Raw genomic sequence first — 21,948 nt, 5'->3', positions numbered from 1 at the left:
GCACTAGCGGAAGAAAAGTGCAAACTAAATAAGAAACTAAGGTGTAGATCTTCAAACATTTTGAACTGGGTAGCGTCACAAAAGTGACACTAACCAGCACAAAATGTTGTTTTATCAATCTACTTTCTAGAACAAAATTTGCTTTGCGTTGGAAAGTACCCTACAAGTAACGCAAAGCAGCACAAGGCACTGGTTTGCGCTATTTAGCGACAAGGGGGCGGTATATGGGTGGTACATGGGCGTTACTTTGCAACCACCCATGCCTTTTGATGCAAAAAAAATGTAGACATGGTTTACCACCGAAAGTTAACACAATCTGAAAGGAGGCATTAAGTGAATTAATGTTTTAATTTCTCCTTTATTTTCCTACTTTGCATGCGTGCTGCACTGTGCAGAACACTTACAACGTGGGAAAAGTGTTTTAACTTCTTTAGGCATAGTATTTTGTACAGGAAGGATATCCTTTCTGTACAAAACCTATGCTAGACACAGGTACTCACCTTAGCGACATAGCGCTAAGGTGTGTGCCTGGCGCACGGCAGCTGAAATCAGTGCCAGAGTTAGAGAGAGGTGAGGAGAGAGCCATATATCTGCAGATATGGAGCTCACCTGCTCCCTCCCTGTCATGCAACACAGCACAGCATTTTTGGTGGCTGAGCTGCGTTGCATGACGTCTTTAAAAATCTGCCCTCAAGAGCATTTAGGAAACTCCAGATTCCTACAATGAAGCTCATTAGGTCAATTTACATGAAGGCAATATCAAAAGCCAAATCAGTCTACAGAAATAGCAAATGGGTAATAATACATCAAATCTGCAGCAGAGGACATTTAAAAGTTTTTGGGAGGTTGATTAATCACCTGACTTATGGGGAGAAAAGTGCTTTTTGGAGGTTTATTAATCACCGGACTTATGGGGAGCAAGGAGCTATTACCAGAAGCATCTCTGAATCAGTCTGGATTAAACATGTAGCAAGACTCTGTTGTACAGCATGTCCCTTGGACATTTCACAGGATTATGTAAAATCCTATCTAAACCTAACTTCAACAGATCATCAAAAAAAATCAAGACAGATTGAGCACCCAGCCTAAATGTCCTCCCTCCTGCACCATTTAAAGCTGAGCCTCAGTTTTAATCAAATACAATTTTATTTAATAACTGTCTGACTGGTGAAGTTATTCTGGACTCCTGGAGAGGAGTTATAGTCCACCCTTGTTATAAAAATGGTGAAAGAGAAGACCCAATTAACTATAGGCTTATTGCTTTAATCAATATTGCGGCACATATTCTCTCCAAGAGAAACTACTAGATAAAGAGGGGTCTAAGGGAAAAATTTATAGACCATGCATGGATATATTCCCCAAGTACATATACATAAACAACAACAATATTCATGGGTCTGATCTGCAATGAGACTGCAAAAGGAACTAACAACTGAATCTGTCTAACTTATACAGAACAAAGGAAGAAAATATCCTTTAATAGGACGGATTCCCATCACTCACCAATGGTGACATGCTTCATCATCTGGGTCTCCTCCTAGTGCCACACTAGTGGCACTAAGGGCTACAGCCCTTGCTAGAGGCAAGGAGAGCTCACGGATGTTTTAAACTACTGCGATAAAACATGCTGTGTTTTGGACCTACAGATGCAAATACTCGATATATGTGGGAATCGTAAGTGCAGTGCAAATGTGTTTAGTGAAACGTGAATTAAAATTGACCGATGTGAGATAAAATTATTTATTGATACCGCTCAAAGATCAAGAGTAAAAACAGTGCAAGCAACAGTTTTAAGCAAATAACTGTCTAGGTATACAGGGTCAACATGTTTCAGCAATTAACGGATATATTATCCTATGCCTTCTTCAGGACCTAATATGTTGCTACTGCAAATGAGTGATATATGTAAAAATTATATTTTTTTTACTTATATATTTTAAAATAAATATTATATATATATATATATAACATGTGTAGAGAGTTGGAACTAATACAACCTCTTCACCTGTAAGCAGGGATAACAAATCCTCTGAAAATGACGGTGCAAATTTTCCGTCTTTTAGAAGGATAAGACCTCACCTCACCTGGCCATGGCTCAGGATAAAGGAGGCACCGCTCTATCCGTCGGTACCTCTGGCGGTTCCAAGAGCCATCTGGGGACGTGGAGACCCAATTAACTATAGGCTTATTGCTTTAATCAATACTGCGGGACACTTTCTCTCCAGCCTTCTATTGAATGATCTTGAAGACTTGGCGGAACAACAGAGCCTTATACCTTTGAATCAGATGGGTTTCTGGCAAGGGACTGGAACCAAAGTAAATCTCATGGCTCTTTCAGTTATTATCAAAGATTCCCTTAGGAATAATCCCTTCTTTATGTGTGCGTTGTTTATTTACAATCAGCTTTTGATAAGGTTTCACAACAAGCTATATGGCGCAAATTAAATTGATGCGGAATACCCCCAGCATTGTTTTGTCCTAGTCAAATCCTGTATCACAACACTTGGGTGACAGTAAATCTAAAGGACGGCTCAATAATAACAACAAAATTCAAACAAGTGATGGTTTGAAAAAGGGTTGAGTGCTTGACCCACCTTTATTTAATTTATTTATCTTGGATCTAAATAGAAGTTTGAATATGGCAAATTCAGAGCTCTGTAGCTGGCCCGAATTTCTTTAGAGAGCCTGAGATAGCTGGATGACGCAACCCTATTTAGCAAGATCCCTGTTGAATTACAAGACTTAATAACAATTTCTCCAGCGTACACTAAAAGGAAAGGGTTCGAAATTAACATACAAATCTGAAGTTAGGGTTTTCCGTAATTAACAGAAAAAAAACTGGTGTTATTTAGATGATACAGTCGAAGTAACTAGGACTAGTTCATATGTAGGAGTCATCTTTGGCTGTCGGATCAACCTTAAATCACACTTGAAACGATATTGTTGAAATAGTTATTTGTGCTTGAGATCTGTATTGAAATAAACCATGAATGTGTTATAAAGGTGGTTGATTACAAGATTCAATGACTACCTCAAAAGGCATTAAAAAACTCTGCTTTTAAAATTGAAAATAACATTTTAAATAAAAAAATCTCTCCTCCAGAACTTGCATGAATTATACTGTCACTTTATTGAGAATCCAATCACTACAGCAATACCTTCATTTCTTTACGTATCAATGTTCACATTATCTTCGGGATAGCCATTTCTCCTTGAATCTCAGAAGATAATCGCTGAGTGAACATTGCCTACTTACATTTACCTCTCATATCCCTGCCCTATGATCCTGCCAGCAAACCACAAACTGTGATATTCTAGTGGAGTGAAAAGGGGTTGTTTCAGCAATGAGTTATTGCCCCAAACTAAGGTTTACTTATGTACATAAACCACTGATTGATCTGTCTTCATAACCAATACTATTCTGTATGATAAAGTGAAGGAAAAACAGCAGAATTTTCCATTAGCATTTATGTTTATCCAGCATAATCAGCATCTTCCAATATCTTGATTACCTCAATTGGCCCCACTTGGAAATCTATTGAGATCTGTTGCTCTCTTATCTCTTTCAGGGCAGCCATTGCTATTCTTATATCGTCAAGGTCCTGAATTTGACGGTTCAGCTTTTTGCTAATTTCTTCCACAAAAGTGAAAATGTTTTCCATTTCTGTTCTATATTTCTTGTTGCAGTAACGTCCGAAGTCAATCTTCCACGTCTTGGTCTCGGCAGCCAGAGCTAGCTTCAGGTCAGCTAAAAAACAAGCATTGTACTTAAGCACAATAAAAAGAGTCCATATGCATATATAAACCAATGATTAAACCACTCATGAAGATAAATCAAAGATGCAACTAAATCATTGACACAGCAGATACAGCAGTTTAAAAAATGGTGAGAAAGCAATTTACTGTCATAAAGAATGGTAAGTAAGCTTGACAAAAAAGGTAAGATTACATAGGAGTTTCATAATTTTGGGCCTGAAATTGTTATGCATATTTAAATAGTTAAAGTTCCTTTCGGGATCATAAGAAAAGAAGCAGGCATAAATTGAAATATAGGGTCACCAGAAACAGTGTTATGTACTAGTTGCTGTTATGATTTCCACTGTGTCTTAGTTCACGATTTTGTTAAGTTAATGACGCAAAAAGTTTTTAGAAATCTGGAAAGAGTATTTACAACTATTTGACATGTGAGTATCACCAAGAAAGACAAAAGCTGAATCCAGGAATGCTTTTCTTCACACACACAAGCCTCTAGGGAGGCTGTGGAAGTGGTGAAGCAGCCTGTAAGAGATTATTGTTTGGTTCAGATGACAGCCGGGATTGCTTCATAACTATTATTTGCGCAGAATTTGTACGAACATAACTTACTGACTTGCTTTAGGTTAGGAACGATGCGCTGGATGTTGTGTTTCCCCTTAGGGTAATACTCTCCGAATGTTATTTGTATTTGCCAGTGTGATGAGCAATCAAACCAGACCTTATTGCACTTTGTTTTCTTCTGTAATTTCTATCTTCCTTGTGCCAGGAAAGTCCTATAGCCTCTGTTGCGCAGGCACAAATTTACTAAGTGCAAAGCTGCTTTGCTCTTCTTACAGCATCTAATTGACCAAGATACCAGTTATTTGGTTGGCTGTTTTCGGAGGGGCATTTTACGTGTGAGAAAGGCAATGTTATTCTAAACAATGAATGCTCAATTCTACTTATATCTTATGTCCTGGCTCCCGCCATTTGTATTGTATTACACTATTTCACATTTTTAGAACAGGTCTTTTTATGTCTGCTTTTGTTCCTGGTATGCATTTCTATTTTCAATGCTGCATTTTAAAATTCTTAAATATTTGATTGTTTTTATATTAATTTGTGTGTGTTTTAAATTAAATACATCTTTTATGATCATCTGGGAAATTATCGAATAAAGATTATTTGAATTTGAAATATACGTCAGTAAACGGCGATCGGCAGACGCGTGATCGAAAGCTGACATTGCGCTTAGCTGCTACTCATTTATGTACTTTTTTAAAATTGTTTTATTACTAATTTGAGCTAACTTCATTGGACACTGCCCTTAGCTGCACTTTATCGCTTCCGCTTAGATCCCCGGTCCACCACGGGTTTTCCCGCTTGTTGTGGAGGGAGCCGCGGACTCTTCAATTTCCGGGCAGGAGGCGGGAGGAGGTGGTGATTGGATGTCTGGAGACCAGCTGCTGCACAGGATAAAAACCGATGCCTCTCACTTCGCGCAGCAGACGCGCAATTGAAAGCTGACATTGCGTTTAGCTGCTACTCGTTTATGTACTTTTTAAAAATTGTTTTAATACTTATTTGAGCTAACTTCATTGGGCACTGCACTTTATCGCTTTCCGCTAAGCTCCCCGGTCCACCACGGGTTTTCCCACTTGTTGTGGAGGGAGCCGCGGACTCTTTAATTTCCGGGTAGGAGGCGGGAGGAGGCGGTGATTGGACGTCAGCAGACCAGCTGCTGCACAGGATAAAAACCGATGCCTCTCAGTGGACACGCGCAGCAGGCGCACCGGCGGCGCACCAAAGGCGCGCCAAAGGTAAGCCCGTCTGTGCCCATCCATGCCCGACTGGGGCCAGGGGCCACAACCCCTGCCCGTTTTTTAAAGGATATAAGGAACTACTTCTAAGGTGTTACATGGATTACGGCTTAAATCTCAAGAAAATTGCATCTCTTTTAAACCAGGTAATCCTCTTATGCATTGTCCCTGCTGAGGCTTCACTTGTATCACTTTACTTAATAGGTTACATACGCCTAATACCACTCCCTTAATGAGTTCTATTGAGCAACCACCCACTGCGGGTAAGAATAAAGAAGCTTCTCTAAAAGAATTTACCTTTTGTAATATAAACTGTAGATCCCTTTCTAAACACAAAGAGGATATCTATGACATCTTACAGAATATACAACCAGACGCAAACTTCCTTATGGAAACTTGGTTAAATGAAAGCTCCGGTCCCGATGTTGCAGTTGCCCTACCACCCAATTACACGATCTTTAGAAAGGATCGTGAGGATAACACCGGTGGTGGCATTGCAGTAATTTTGAAAAAGGCTTTTTCTTGCAAATGGGAGAATTTACCTTTTGAGGACTGTGAAGCTAGCTCTTTTAGACTTCTTCTTTCAACTCAATTCACGTTTTCGGGGATCTTGTTGTATCGTCCGCCAAGACCAGCAGGCCTATGGGTGGCGATGCTTCCGGAACTAATTGCCCCTTTTTTGCTTGACGCTGCCAGTTTTACCATTGTGGGTGATTTAAACATTCACTTTAACGATCCTACATATAATATTAGTTCTGCCTTGATAGCCAATTTAGAAGCTATGAATGTTTTACTCTGTAACTCAGGTCCCACCCATAGGGCAGGTTATTTGCTAGATCCTATTTTCTCGAACTTACCTCACATCTCATGCCAGACAGCTCTTCCTATACTTTGGTCGGACCATTTCTTGGTCAGTTTTAAGGTGGGGATTGATCTGCGGCGGAATAATTCACTCACTTCTTCTACCAAACCTAAGTATAGAGATTGGAAGAATCTAGATATTGATTCTTTCAATCGACATCTCGCGAACAATATTCCAGCTATTTCCTCTATTAAAACATCGGATTCGGATACCATCCACACTTGGATCATGACATCCGTTAATACATGCCTTCCAACGTCTATCAAAAAAATGAATAACCATCGTCCCCCGGCCCCTTGGTTCTCGGAAAAGCTAAAATCTGAAAAAACTAAATGTAAAGCCTTGGAAAGATGTTGGAGGAAGAACTATGCACCTGAATCCAAGCAAATCTTACATGTGTCACAATCAGGCTTTAGAGCAGGGTACTCCACAGAAACCACACTGCTGGGAGTTACTGAAGCACTACGTCATCACCTTGACAAGGGTGAAACGGTGGCACTCATTTTGCTTGACTTGAGTGCCGCTTTTGACACTGTTACACACTGCTCTATTAAAAGTACTTCAATCTCTGGGCATAGTAGGCTCAGTGTTTAAACGGATTGAAGATTTTCTAACTGGTCGGACTTTTCAAGTCTTTTCCCCATCTTCTAGCTCTAAGACCCATGCTTCTTCTTATGGGGTACAACAGGGCTCGATCCTTAGTCCAGTGATATTTAATCTCTGTTAGCCCTCTAGCTACAATAGTGGAAGAGGCTGGGTTGTCTATCTTTTCATATGCAGATGACACCCAGCTAATCTTCTCCTTGCCCTCCAACGAGTCAACCATGGTGTCATCTCTCCAGGTAGGGCTGCAAAAGATAGTTAGCTGGATGCACACTAATTGGTTAAAGTTAAACGGTGGAAATACTGAGGTTTTGATACTGGGGAAAAACAAAGATCTCTGGTGCCATTTGGGTGCCTCCCCAAATGGGCGATCTGCCTCAACCGGTGCAAACAGCACGTAATTTTGGGGTAGTCATAGATGATCAGAAATCTATGAGGCAGCAAGCAGTCAAGGTTGCCTCAACTTGCTTCACCATTCCAAAAATGGCTCCGTAAAGTACTCTGGATGTTGCCTAATCCCACACAAAGAACTGTGATCCAGGCCTTGATTATGTCCAGGCTGGACTATGGCAACGTCCTGTACCTAGGAGAAAATAAGGAGGTAGTCGAAAACTGCAAGTAGTTCAGAACTCTGCGGCTAGACTGCTCTGCCATGTGCCTAAAAAGTCCTACATCTCAGGTTCTCTCCGTGACCTCCACTGGCTCAGGATAGAGAATCGAACTAAATGTAAGGCCTAATGTTTTATGCATAAGATCAAGCTGGGCACTGCACACCAATATCTGAGCTCCCTAGCCCATTCATATCTTCCGACACGCCTGCTTCGATCCTCTTCCCAAGCCAAATTTCTAGATCCCAGGTTCAAACTGTCACGTATGGGTGGTCAGTCCTTTTCTTATCTGGCCCCCTCCCTGTGGAATTTGCTACCCGCGCCGCTCCAGCACGAAACTAGTTATAAAAAGTTTTGTAAGGGCCTAAAAACTTGGCTATTTAATCAGTTGATGTTATCTCTTTCTTTCGCACTGTGTCCAATGGCACCGGGAAACCTCTAGGTAGATAAATTTAATAATAATAATAATTAATAATAATAATAAACCCAAATGAATGCTTAGTGATGGTATCAATGCAACTTCATATACCAGGCTGCAAAATAATGCAAAATTAATTTTTGTATTATAATATTTGTCCAATGAAGGTTTATGCAACTATTACATTCTGAACCTATTGGTCGTCAAGGAACATTTTGTAATAAAATTATTTTCTCAATATATTTTACTTTCAAAGTATTCAAAGGTATGTTGACAACCTAGTGATCCCACCTGGCGTTTCTACTGAGGAATCCGCCAATATTCCCAAGAGAGGCTTCACTAAACAGACATTAGGCAAAATTAGCCTTTTCATATTCCTAAAAAGGTGAGGCTTTCCCGATTCATAGTTTAAATTTCAGAATAAAGTAGTAATGCAGGTTTATAAAGGATAATCATTTGTGACACCAAAAAAGAAAAATATTGGATGTATCCATGTTTCACAATACGCGCCCCACTGTGAAAAACATACCCAAACAAAAAATATCTGTAGAATGGCAGAAATTCTAGAGCCAAGGCTTTTTTATTAACGACCTGTTTTGGCTCTTTTATCTTTTAAAAAGGGCATCAACCATATGCAAATCACTCTTCAACCCACTCAAAAGAAGCATTCAGTCAGAATGGGGTGGCACCTCCCCTCAGCGTATCTATGTAAATTCAGTCTATGCACTTCTGCCTTATAGCGCCTTACCAGTGAGATGAAATGTTTCCACTGGCCACAGAAAGTGCAGACATATATATGGGCATACCCCTCCCAGTTAAATACACTTTGACCAAATGTGATTGGTGGAATTGCTTGGGCTAATTTTTATTTTACCTAAGCTGCTCAGATAATTAGCATGGTATCTGTTCAAATCTATCAATATAAACCCAAGATGTTTTTAACAAACACACAGTTTTTTTCCCATTTCAAACTATTACTGCATCAATCTGAACTCCCTGTTTTTGTGGAGTCACTTTGTGGCATCTCCCCCACTGAAAGTAAATATGGCTCGTTAGCTTGGTTATCAACATGCATTTTCAATCAGTGTCCAGTGTATTCTGCTAGTCCTTGGCTCTCGAAAAACTGAAGGCATTTGATTTATCCATGTGGATTGTTCTTCATTGGATTGCACCATTACATTTATTAACTGACTGAACCCCCTGGGATTGCTGGTCAATGCCCAGAGTAAAAACTGCTCATTGTCTTTCCAGTTACCTAATAATTTACCTCCCAAAATATCAATGCGGCCCCTTATTAGACTATTCCTCAGTGCCAATTCCAGATACCTCCCTCCTACCCCTCACTGAGATTAACTCCAAAGATCTGGAATTCGCCTTTACAACAGATTTACATTAGGCCCGGCGCCAGGATTCGGGATCTGGGAGGGCCATGGAGAAGCATGGGTGGGCCATAATGGATAATGGATTTGCGTGGCATCTCCTGGGTGTCTGGGACCTGGGTTTGGGAATGCTGGATGGTCTTCTAGGGGGATGAGCTGTATACTCTACCTACTGTGGGGATTCTACGTAGTTGCTGTAACCCTCTCTCTGTATCATTCTCCTTTCTCTCTGCTTCACCCTCCAGTCTCCATCTCACCCTGCTCTTCTCCCCCACTGCATCGTCCTGCCTCACCATCTCTCTGCATCTCACTCTCCTCTTCCTCTGCCTCACCTGTCCTTCATGCTCTCAATCTACTGTCTCCCTACAGTGGCCTCCTCTTTCGCTCTGTCCACCTCACACTAATCCTTCTCCCCTTACACTACTCCCTTTCTGCCTCAATCGTCTCTATTTTCTTCGCTATCCTCTCACTATGCTGCCACTTCCACTATATTTTTCTGTCTCTACTCCATTCTTCTCTCTCACTTCACATTTCTTTTTCTGCAATACATTTTTCTCACTCTCTCCCTCACCAGACTCCTCCTCTTTAGCTCGCCCCTTCACTCTCTCTTCCTCACAGTAATTCCTCTGTGCCTCACCCTCGTCTCTCTCCCTTTTTCTCTCTCCCTTTTTCAACCAATATTCACCTGTCATGACTTTGAGTAGAATGTATTTTAATGGTAACTAAGTGGAAATGTATAGCTCATGTAAGTGCCTCAAGACTGAAAGGTCTTTTCTGAATTGTGATTTTCCCTCCTATTATTCATTCCTCCATCTAGTCTCTCTTATTCGATCACCCTCTCTGTTTCCATCACCCTAAGCACCCATCACTCTCCTCTTTCTTCAGTTTTACCACTCTCCTCTTAACTCTCGTTCCCTCCACTCCATTCCATTTATACAGCGCACGGCTACCACCAACGGTGGTGTCCCGGTGCTAAACAACAGATAGGGAAGGAGGGACAAGCTAAGGTAGATCAAACAGACAGATTTTCAAAGCCTTCCTGAACTTAAGTCACGACACAGCTTACGAAGGTGGTCAGGCACGGAATTCCAAAGGGAATCAGTTCTCACTGAGAAAGCTTATCCGCCAATCCTGGCTTTTGCAAAGCGAGGGATCCGGAGCAATTCCTGATGATTAGATCGCAAGGTCCTGGTCTGGCGATATTTCTGGAGTCTCTGCTTCAGATATCCAGGGCCCCTGTCTCTAGACACACTGTAAGCCAAGGACAGCGCCTTAAACTCTATTCTTCTTTTGACTGGGATCCAGTGGAGGTTACGCAGATGAGGGGAGATATGATGGCGGAGTGGCAAGTTTCTAATGAGCCTAGCTGCAGCGTTCTGAATAGATTGCAGTTTCCTAATCAAGTAGGCTGGGAGACGCAGGTACAAACTGGCATAGTCAAGATGAGACGTGACTAGAGCATGGACCACCGTTTCCCGGCAGTCAATAGGCAGAAGATGGAGGAATCTCCGCAAGGATTTCAGTTTCCAAAAGCAGGATGCGGAAAAATGACCAATCAGGGCCTTGCCAGAGAGGTAGAATCAAATTTAAAACCTAGATTTCTAACTGAGGGGACAGGAGTGGGTGGGGGTTTTAGCTCCGCCGGCTACCAGAGATCAGACCGTGTCACTTTGTCATCCTGACAGGTAACTGCCTACGAGAAGGGGGTCATCTGGACCAACGTTGTCAGGGCCGTGAGGACTGCGGGGGGGCGTGATCAGCAGCTGGCCCAGGTCCGCAAGAGGTGGCAGGACATCTGGTGCTGGACCCGGCGGATTGCCCGGGTCCAGCTCAGGCTCTCTCCACCTCGCTGTCACGGCGGGCGCCGACACCTGACCCACCACATGAAACGTGTCCTGGCGGTGGTCTTCCCTGACTTCGATAGGCAGTTAGAGGAGAGACTGCAGAAAGGAGGGGGTAGGTACATGGCTTTTTGTTGTGTTATGTGTCGCCAGCTTTAGGAAGAGCTATTTTGTATGAATACACTCCCAGAGTTCATATGTGCAGTGCATTTTCTGTTTCCAAATATCACCTGGGGATCTTTTTCATCCCTTCCTCTCCTTGACATGTGTCCCCTGGTGTGTGTGTGTAATCACATTTGCACATGGTCATCTAGGGTGCCAGTACATCTAAGTGCACATTGCTTTCTGCATCATGTGGGAGGGTGGTCTGTGACTTGTGTTGGTACCTTGCCTGTGCCATGACCTGTTCACTATGTAGGGGGTCCATAGTTGTTGTCACTGATGCTGATTCTCAACATAGGAGTGTGAGCTTTCAACTGGACACCCTTGCAGCATGCATGTGCAATGTTGTGGCCTCCGACATGATGTGCATGAGTGTGAGATATGCATAGTGCCATGACGGTTGTACATGGTAGAGTCAGCTCATTCCAGGACCATGGAGCAGTGTGCCCACTACAGTCCCCTGAGACACCCTGGCCTCCTAATCACGTGTGTCATCCAACACTGTGCACATTCTCTGTGTGTGCTGCATAGGTCTGCCTCTGTGGCATTGTTCCCTGGCCTAGTTTTATTTGGTTAATGTGTGCTACATGTGTCCACTGGACAGGGATACAACATTTTGCTTGTGCATACTCACACTGGCCAGTGCCTGTGTGGCTATTCACAACAATCTGTTGATGGTGGTTTGTTACAAATATGTGTTGTCAGCCCCACGAGGTGATGTGGTGTCAATGAAGCAATTTTGCAAGCACAGTTGTTGTAACCCTGAATAAGAGGTGTCACTTCTTGATCTGTATAAATCTCATAGACTCAGGTATTGGGGGAGGGGGGTGCGGGAGAGGCATACATGTGCAACTCTGATTTTTCAGTGCCAGGTCTGACTTGTGTGTGAGAATTGCCTGGACTAAAATACACTGGGCAGTGCCCCTGTGATGCTGGCCAGTGCTTAATGTACGTGCTTTGCAGCCTGTGTCATTTTTTTACCAACAATAATCATGCTCATACATTTTTGCCATGTGTGTGGTTCAGATGCAACGCAGTTTGGACTGTGTGTGCTGACATCTGTGTGTACATTCAGGCTTGCCATGAGGGTGTCCCCACAGTACAGCTGGTCTTTTTTACCACCCAATTGCAGGCCCATTAGCTTATGCATTGTCCTGGGTGTGGACATGTGTGCCACTCCAGATGACAGGCAGTAGGTCATATGTGTAACCAACTGTGTAATCAGGTGACGGATGGCCTGGTGACAACTGACATGATTCAAGTTGTTACTCTTCATGATTTGTACCTTGGCACTCACAGCACTTGTCAACAGTTGTTCATGTTTCACATGTGGAAATTTGTTGATTTGTGTTAAGAACACTAATGTGCCTGCATGCAATATGTCGCACAAGGCAGTGCACACAAAAGCACATTGACACTGTCATGGAATGAGCTGGCACCTTTTCAATGAAGCCACTGTTATAAATAAATGTTGTCGCAGATTCTCCATATACATGTTCCCACGGTGGTCTTGATTTTGTGAGACTCATTAGTTGTCGGTGATACAAACTAACGAGTGTCAAGACGTCCAGACCTCCGTGGGCCCATGTATATGTACTTTCTGCAACACCATCTATTTCTAACAGTGGCTCCTCCGAAAAGGTGCCAGCTTCTTCAATGACAGTGTCAATGAACTTTTGTGTGTACTGCCTTGTGCAACATCTTGCATGCAGGCACATCAGTGTTCTTTTTGCAAAATGGCCAATTGGCACATCCCAAACATGTAGATTGGTTAAAGTTGTGTGAGTCCCAAGGTACCAACATTTGTTCGTTTTGTGTTCCAAGGGACTTACAAGTCTCTGAGTGTGGTGACACCTTGAGTATTGAGGTGTGTTACTTAACCTTGAGTGCGCCACTCCTGTTTCTTTCAGGGTAAACAAGAGGTGTCATGACTTCATTGTATTGCTGTGCTCACCGGTTCACAGACACTAGCTTCTCAGTGTATTGCTCATTCAAGTTGTGGCCTTTTGTGTATTGAGTTTCCTGGTGTCAAAGTGGCAGGGTGGGTCTATCAACTGGGCAGTACAGGGCTTACATATGTGCGGAGTAATCCAGCTGTTACTCATGATGCATTGCCTGATATGCACTGTGACCAATTGTTCTTGTGCTCATGTGTCAGATGTATACAGGTGACTGATGCTTTCTGGCTTCTTCTCCTTGCCCACAGCATCATCATCCACACGCGAGGGAGACACCGGCATGGACCTTGGGGAGGGACCCAGCGACAGTGCCACCAGTGCTGTGGAGTCAGCAGGAGACAGTGGCACGGAGGGCGAGGGGAGTCAGTCGGAGGACCTGTCCGGAGGCGAGAGCATGTACGACACCGACGGGTCCCAGGCTGACATCCTTGAGGAGGCGGAGGATGCAACAACATCTGGCAGCATCCCACCATCTGTACCCGCCTCCTCCATTGCCATCTCCGCCCTCCCAGTTGCTCCCGTCCCTTCTGTCCGTGCACGGTCCCACCGTGTCTCCTTCAGACCAGGCACTGCAGCCCCTGCCCCTGTCACCCCTGCTGCCCTCAGTGAAGAGTCTGTGGACACACTGCACCAGTTGCAGGTTGGTCAGGCATCGATGCTGCATGTCCTCCATGAACACACTAAACTGCTCACACAGTTGGTGTCGTTCGTGGAGGGCATGTCATCAACGATGAATGAGCAACGCAGGTTTCTGCGGTCCATGGACTGACGGAAGCAGTGTCACTCCTGTGGCGCTCTGTCCCCCCCCACCCCGGACCCATCCACAATGCCCTCTCCCATGCCTGTCCAAAGCACACACAGACAGTCACAGGCACACACCACAACAGACATATCCAGCACACCCCCAACTAAGGCACAGCGCACACCTCCTGGCACGCACACTCAGGGGGATGTAGTCACACCCACAGGGTCTGGGGCAAACGGCAGACACGCAGCCACAGTCACAGTCCGCAGTCCTCAAGACCCATTTCCTCCAAATCCACTCCCCTTAGCTCCCCTGCCAAGACATCACCCAAAGTGACCTACATGGCTAGTCTGTCCCTCAGCCCCACTGTGACACCACCCCGCAAGCGGTTGAGGAAGTCTCCGGCCAGGGGAGTTGAGTCCCCCCATGTCCACCACCTCCCCCGAGAGCGCTGCACCCCATCCCTCGGACACCCCCACCTCCATTGGCCCTGGTGTTCGTTCCGGTGCATGGGTTCCTCTGGACCCCCTGGTAGCAGTGTGCAGCGAGCTGCTCAACACCACCTTTGGCGCTGCACCACCCCCTGTGGTGGATAGGTCCAGCCCTGCACCCACCACACCTACCCAACCCACTCCTGTCCCTGCGGTGCCTGGTACTCCCACTGATGATGACCCCCCCCCCCCCCCCGGTCGACAACCCTTGAGGTGACTTTGTGCAGGCAAGGTAGGGGTGGACACAGTCGCATACGTCCACCCTTGGACTCGAACTATGGACTGGCCATTGGCCTTTGTAAATAGTGTATTATAACAATTTAGTTTTTTGTGTGCTGAATAAAGCCTTTTCTTTTAGTTTCAACACTATTGCATTTCAGGTATTTGATGTTGGTGATGAGGCCCATGAAGTTGGCGTTCTGGTAATGTGTTAGGGTTCTGAGAAATGTTTTAGTATGATGGTCATGAGGTGGACCATGGTATCGGTGTACCATCTCAATGTCTGTGAAAATATTAATTGGTAGTGTGTGTTCCTTTGGATTGTGAGACATTGTCCCAGGAAGTGTTCCTTCCTCTGTGGCACCTGACATGTTCCCTGCAAACAGTTGCACAATTGTTGTGCTGACCTGTGTCAACATATCCTTTGTTCGTGACGGATCCCTTCAACAATGGCCATGCATGCTCACCGATGTCTCCTGCTGAATCGTCTGTGCCATCCTTGCCAGTCACTGTACTTGTGTTTTTTGTATGTAGGAATGGCATCAGGGACCAATTGCTCCTTTTCAGCACTATGCATGTGTGTAATCACGGCCTAACACACACATGGCACATGTAATGCAGGGTATTTGGGCACCTGACTCACAATTGTGGGCATTGTATCTAGTCGCAGTGAACCCTATTCCTTACATGAGAGACAACATCTGGGTGGCTGCACCAGCACCTGGACATTCCTATCACTCCTGTGATGTGCGTGTCAGTGTGTGTTCCCCTTGGCTAACATATTTGAGTATGCATTTCCATAACTATACAGTCTGTTGGCATTAAATCCGGGTGTGTATTGTGGGGCATCCGCCATGGGTGGGTATGCATGTGTTGTATGTCCTCACACCCACATGTGGTGTGTCATGCAGTGTGTGTATGACATCCATTCTCCTGGGAGTGGGGCACTGCTGGGAGTCCTCTGCACCCACCCCTCATATGTCTGGGCACTGCTGGGAGTCCTCTGCACCCACCCCCATATGTCTGTCCACTGCTGGTAGTGATATACACCCACCCCTCATATGTCTGGGCACTGCTGGGAGTCATCTGCACCCACCCCTCATATGTCTGTCCATTGCTGGGAGTCCTCTGCACCCACCCCTCATATGTCTGTCCACTGCTGGGAGTCCCCTGCACCCACACCTCATATGTCTAGGCACTCCTGGGAGTCCTCTGCACCCACCCCTCATATGTCTGTCCACTGCTGGGAGTCCTCTGCACCCACCCCTCATATGTCTGTCAACTGCTGGGAGTCCTCTGCACCCACCCCTAATATGTCTGGGCACTGCTGGGAGTCCTCTGTACCCACCCCCATATGTCTCCCCACTGCTGGTAGTGATATACACCCACCCCTCATATGTGTGTCCACTGCTGGGAGTCCTCTGCACCCACCCCTCATATGTCTGTCCACTGCTGGGAGTCCTCTGCACCCACCCCTCATATAACTGGGCAGTGCTGGGAGTCCTCTGCACCCACCCCTCATATGTCTGGGCACTGCTGGGAGTCCTCTGCACCCCCCCTCATATGTCTGGACACTGCTGGGAGTCCTCTGCACCCACCCCTCATATGTCTGGGCACTGCTGGGAGTCCTCTGCACCCACCCCCATGTGTCTGTCCACTGCTGGTAGTGATATACACCCACCGCTCATATGTCTGGGCACTGCTGGGAGTCCTCTGCACCCACCCCTCAAATGTCTGTCCACTGCTGGGAGTCCTCTGCACCCACCCCTCATATGTCTGGGCACTGCTGGGAGTCCTCTGCACCCACCCCCATATGTCTGTCCACTGCTGGTAGTGATATACACCCACCCCTCATATGTCTGGGCACTGCTGGTAGTGATATACACCCACCTCTCATATGTCTGGGCACTGCTAGGAGTCCTCTGCACCCACCCCTCGACATGTCTGTCCACTGCTGGTAGTCCTCTGCACCCACCCCTCATATGTCTGGGCACTGCTGAGAGTCCTCTGCACCCATCCCTCATATGTCTGTCCACTGCTGGGAGTCCCCTGCACCCACGCCTCATATGTCTAGGCTCTGCTGGGAGTCCTCTGCACCCACCCCTCATATGTCTGTCCACTGCTGGGAGTCCTCTGCACCCACCCCTCATATGTCTGTCCACTGCTGGGAGTCCTCTGCACCCAACCCTAATATGTCTGGGCCCTGCTGGGAGTCCTCTGTACCCACCCCCATATGTCTCCCCACTGCTGGTAGTGATATACACCCACCCCTCATATGTCTGTCCACTGCTGGGAGTCCTCTGCACCCACCCCTCATATGTCTGTCCACTGCTGGGAGTCCTCTGCACCCACCCCTCATATAACTGGGCACTGCTGGGAGTCCTCTGCACCCACCCCTCATATGTCTGGGCACTGCTGGGAGTCCTCTGCACCCCCCCTCATATGTCTGGACACTGCTGGGAGTCCTCTGCACCAACCGCTCATATGTCTGTCCACTGCTGGGAGTCCTCTGCACCCACCCCTCATATGTCTGGGCACTGCTGGGAGTCCTCTGCACCCACCCCCATATGTCTGTCCACTGCTGGTAGTGATATACACCCACCCCTCATATGTCTGGGCACTGCTGGTAGTGATATACACCCACCCCTCATATGTCTGGGCACTGATGGGAGTCCTCTGCACCCACCTCTCATATGTCTGTCCACTGCTGGGAGTCCTCTGCACCCACCCCTTATATAACTGGGCAGTGCTGGGAGTCCTCTGCACCCACCCCTCATATGTCTGGGCACTGCTGGGAGTCCTCTGCACCCCCCCCTCATATGTCTGGACACTGCTGGGAGTCCTCTGCACCCACCCCTCATATGTCTGGGCACTGCTGGGAGTCCTCTGCACCCACCCCCATGTGTCTGTCCACTGCTGGTAGTGATATACACCCACCCCTCATATGTCTGGGCACTGCTGGGAGTCCTCTGCACCCACCCCTCATATGTCTGTCCACTGCTGGGAGTCCTCTGCACCCACCCCTCATATGTCTGGGCACTGCTGGGAGTCCTCTGCACCCACCCCCATATGTCTGTCCACTGCTGGTAGTGATATACACCCACCCCTCATATGTCTGGGCACTGCTGGTAGTGATATACACCCACCCCTCATATGTCTGGGCACTGCTAGGAGTCCTCTGCACCCACCCGTCATATGTCTGTCCACTGCTGGTAGTCCTCTGCACCCACCCCTCATATGTCTGGGCACTGCTGAGAGTCCTCTGCACCCATCCCTCATATGTCTGTCCACTGCTGGGAGTCCCCTGCACCCACGCCTCATATGTCTAGGCGCTGCTGGGAGTCCTCTGCACCCACCCCTCATATGTCTGTCCACTGCTGGGAGTCCTCTGCACCCACCCCTCATATGTCTGTCCACTGCTGGGAGTCCTCTGCACCCACCCCTCATATGTCTGGGCCCTGCTGGGAGTCCTCTGTACCCACCCCCATATGTCTCCCCACTGCTGGTAGTGATATACACCCACCCCTCATATGTCTGTCCACTGCTGGGAGTCCTCTGCACCCACCCCTCATATGTCTGTCCACTGCTGGGAGTCCTCTGCACCCACCCCTCATATAACTGGGCACTGCTGGGAGTCCTCTGCACCCACCCCTCATATGTCTGGGCACTGCTGGGAGTCCTCTGCACCCCCCCTCATATGTCTGGACACTGCTGGGAGTCCTCTGCACCAACCGCTCATATGTCTGTCCACTGCTGGGAGTCCTCTGCACCCACCCCTCATATGTCTGGGCACTGCTGGGAGTCCTCTGCACCCACCCCCATATGTCTGTCCACTGCTGGTAGTGATATACACCCACCCCTCATATGTCTGGGCACTGCTGGTAGTGATATACACCCACCCCTCATATGTCTGGGCACTGCTGGGAGTCCTCCGCACCCACCCCCATATGTCTGTCCACTGCTGGTAGTGATATACACCCACCCCTCATATGTCTGGGCACTGCTAGGAGTCCTCTGCACCCACCCCTCGTATGTCTGTCCATTGCTGGGAGTCCTCTGCACCCACCCCTCATATGTCTGTCCACTGCTGGGAGTCCCCTGCACCCACGCCTCATATGTCTAGGCACTGCTGGGAGTCCTCTGCACCCACCCCTCATATGTCTGTCCACTGCTGGGAGTCCTCTGCACCCACCCCGCATATGTCTGTCAACTGCTGGGAGTCCTCTGCACCCACCCCTAATATGTCTTGGCACTGCTGGGAGTCCTCTGTACCCACCCCCATATGTCTCCCCACTGCTGGTAGTGATATACACCCACCCCTCATATGTCTGTCCACTGCTGGTAGTGATATACACCCACCCCTCATATGTCTGGGCACTGCTGTGAGTCCTCTGCACCCACCCCTCATATGTCTGTCCACTGCTGGGAGTCCTCTGCACCCACCCCTCATATGTCTGGGCACTGCTGGGAGTCCTCTGCACCCATCCCCATATGTCTGTCCACTGCTGGTAGTGATATACACCCACCCCTCATATGTCTGGGCACTGCTGGTAGTGATATACACCCACCCCTCATATGTCTGGGCACTGCTAGGAGTCCTCTGCACCCACCCCTCATATGTCTGTCCACTGCTGGTAGTCCTCTGCACCCATCCCTCATATGTCTGGGCACTGCTGAGAGTCCTCTGCACCCATCCCTCATATGTCTGTCCACTGCTGGGAGTCCCCTGCACCCACGCCTCATATGTCTAGGCACTGCTGGGAGTCCTCTGCACCCACCACTCATATGTCTGTCCACTGCTGGGAGTCCTCTGCACCCACCCCTCATATGTCTGTCCACTGCTGGGAGTCCTCTGCACCCACCCCTCATATGTCTGGGCACTGCTGGGAGTCCTCTGCACCCACCCCCATATGTCTGTCCACTGCTGGTAGTGATATACACCCACCCCTCATATGTCTGGGCACTGCTAGGAGTCCTCTGCACCCACCCCTCATATGTCTGTCCACTGCTGGTAGTCCTCTGCACCCACCCCTCATATGTCTGGGCACTGCTGAGAGTCCTCTGCACCCATCCCTCATATGTCTGTCCACTGCTGGGAGTCCCCTGCACCCACGCCTCATATGTCTAGGCACTGCTGGGAGTCCTCTGCACCCACCCCTCATATGTCTGTCAACTGCTGGGAGTCCTCTGCACCCACCCCTAATATGTCTTGGCACTGCTGGGAGTCCTCTGTACCCACCCCCATATGTCTCCCCACTGCTGGTAGTGATATACACCCACCCCTCATATGTCTGTCCACTGCTGGTAGTGATATACACCCACCCCTCATATGTCTGGGCACTGCTGGTAGTGATATACACCCACCCCTCATATGTCTGGGCACTGCTAGGAGTCCTCTGCACCCACCCCTCATATGTCTGTCCACTGCTGGTAGTCCTCTGCACCCATCCCTCATATGTCTGGGCACTGCTGAGAGTCCTCTGCACCCATCCCTCATATGTCTGTCCACTGCTGGGAGTCCCCTGCACCCACGCCTCATATGTCTAGGCACTGCTGGGAGTCCTCTGCACCCACCACTCATATGTCTGTCCACTGCTGGGAGTCCTCTGCACCCACCCCTCATATGTCTGTCCACTGCTGGGAGTCCTCTGCACCCACACCTCATATGTCTGGGCACTGCTGGGAGTCCTCTGCACCCACCCCCATATGTCTGTCCACTGCTGGTAGTGATATACACCCACCCCTCATATGTCTGGGCACTGCTAGGAGTCCTCTGCACCCACCCCTCATATGTCTGTCCACTGCTGGTAGTCCTCTGCACCCACCCCTCATATGTCTGGGCACTGCTGAGAGTCCTCTGCACCCATCCCTCATATGTCTGTCCACTGCTGGGAGTCCCCTGCACCCACGCCTCATATGTCTAGGCCCTGCTGGGAGTCCTCTGCACCCACCCCTCATATGTCTGTCCACTGCTGGGAGTCCCCTGCACCCACGCCTCATATGTCTAGGCACTGCTGGGAGTCCTCTGCACCCACCCCTCATATGTCTGTCAACTGCTGGGAGTCCTCCGCACCCACCCCTAATATGTCTGGGCACTGCTGGGAGTCCTCTGCACCCCCCCCCTCATATGTCTGGACACTGCTGGGAGTCCTCTGCACCCACCCCTCATATGTCTGGGCACTGCTGGGAGTCCTCTGCACCCACCCCCATATGTCTGTCCACTGCTGGTAGTGATATACACCCACCCCTCATATGTCTGGGCACTGCTGGTAGTGATATACACCCACCCCTCATATGTCTGGGCACTGCTAGGAGTCCTCTGCACCCACCCCTCATATGTCTGTCCACTGCTGGTAGTCCTCTGCACCCACCCCTCATATGTCTGGGCACTGCTGAGAGTCCTCTGCACCCATCCCTCATATGTCTGTCCACTGCTGGGAGTCCCCTGCACCCACGCCTCATATGTCTAGGCACTGCTGGGAGTCCTCTGCACCCACCCCTCATATGTCTGTCCACTGCTGGGAGTCCTCTGCACCCACCCCTCATATGCCTGTCCACTGCTGGGAGTCCTCTGCACCCACCCCTCATATGTGTGGGCACTGCTGGGAGTCCTCTGCACCCACCCCCATATGTCTGTCCACTGCTGGTAGTGATATACACCCACCCCTCATATGACTGGGCACTGCTGGTAGTGATATACACCAACCCCTCATATGTCTGGGCACTGCTAGGAGTCCTCTGCACCCACCCCTCATATGTCTGTCCACTGCTGGTAGTCCTCTGCACCCACCCCTCATATGTCTGGGCACTGCTGAGAGTCCTCTGCACCCATCCCTCATATGTCTGTCCACTGCTGGGAGTCCCCTGCACCCACGCCTCATATGTCTAGGCACTGCTGGGAGTCCTCTGCACCCACCCCTCATATGTCTGTCCACTGCTGGGAGTCCTCTGCACCCACCCCTCATATGTCTGTCCACTGCTGGGAGTCCTCTGCACCCACCCCTAATATGTCTGGGCCCTGCTGGGAGTCCTCTGTACCCACCCCCATATGTCTCCCCACTGCTGGTAGTGATATACACCCACCTCTCATATGTCTGTCCACTGCTG

At 48.1% G+C, this 21,948-nt stretch overlaps 1 protein-coding gene across 1 annotated transcript in view; it reads right to left on the bottom strand.

The window, feature by feature from the left end:
- DNAH5 (dynein axonemal heavy chain 5) overlaps positions 1 to 21,948 on the bottom strand; it is a 5,853,083-nt gene that overhangs the window by 3,851,576 nt on the left and 1,979,559 nt on the right. The window contains exon 24 of the mRNA XM_085606747.1: positions 3,513 to 3,748. Coding sequence (XP_085462873.1) covers positions 3,513 to 3,748 — 236 coding nt within the window. The remainder of the gene's footprint in view (positions 1 to 3,512; positions 3,749 to 21,948) is intronic.

The sequence above is a fragment of the Triturus cristatus genome, chromosome 5_2 (assembly GCF_964204655.1).
Source record: "Triturus cristatus chromosome 5_2, aTriCri1.1, whole genome shotgun sequence".
NCBI classification, from domain to species: domain Eukaryota; kingdom Metazoa; phylum Chordata; class Amphibia; order Caudata; family Salamandridae; genus Triturus; species Triturus cristatus.
The sequence above is the reverse complement of the archived record's forward strand: the minus strand, read 5'-3'. Positions and strand labels throughout refer to the sequence as shown.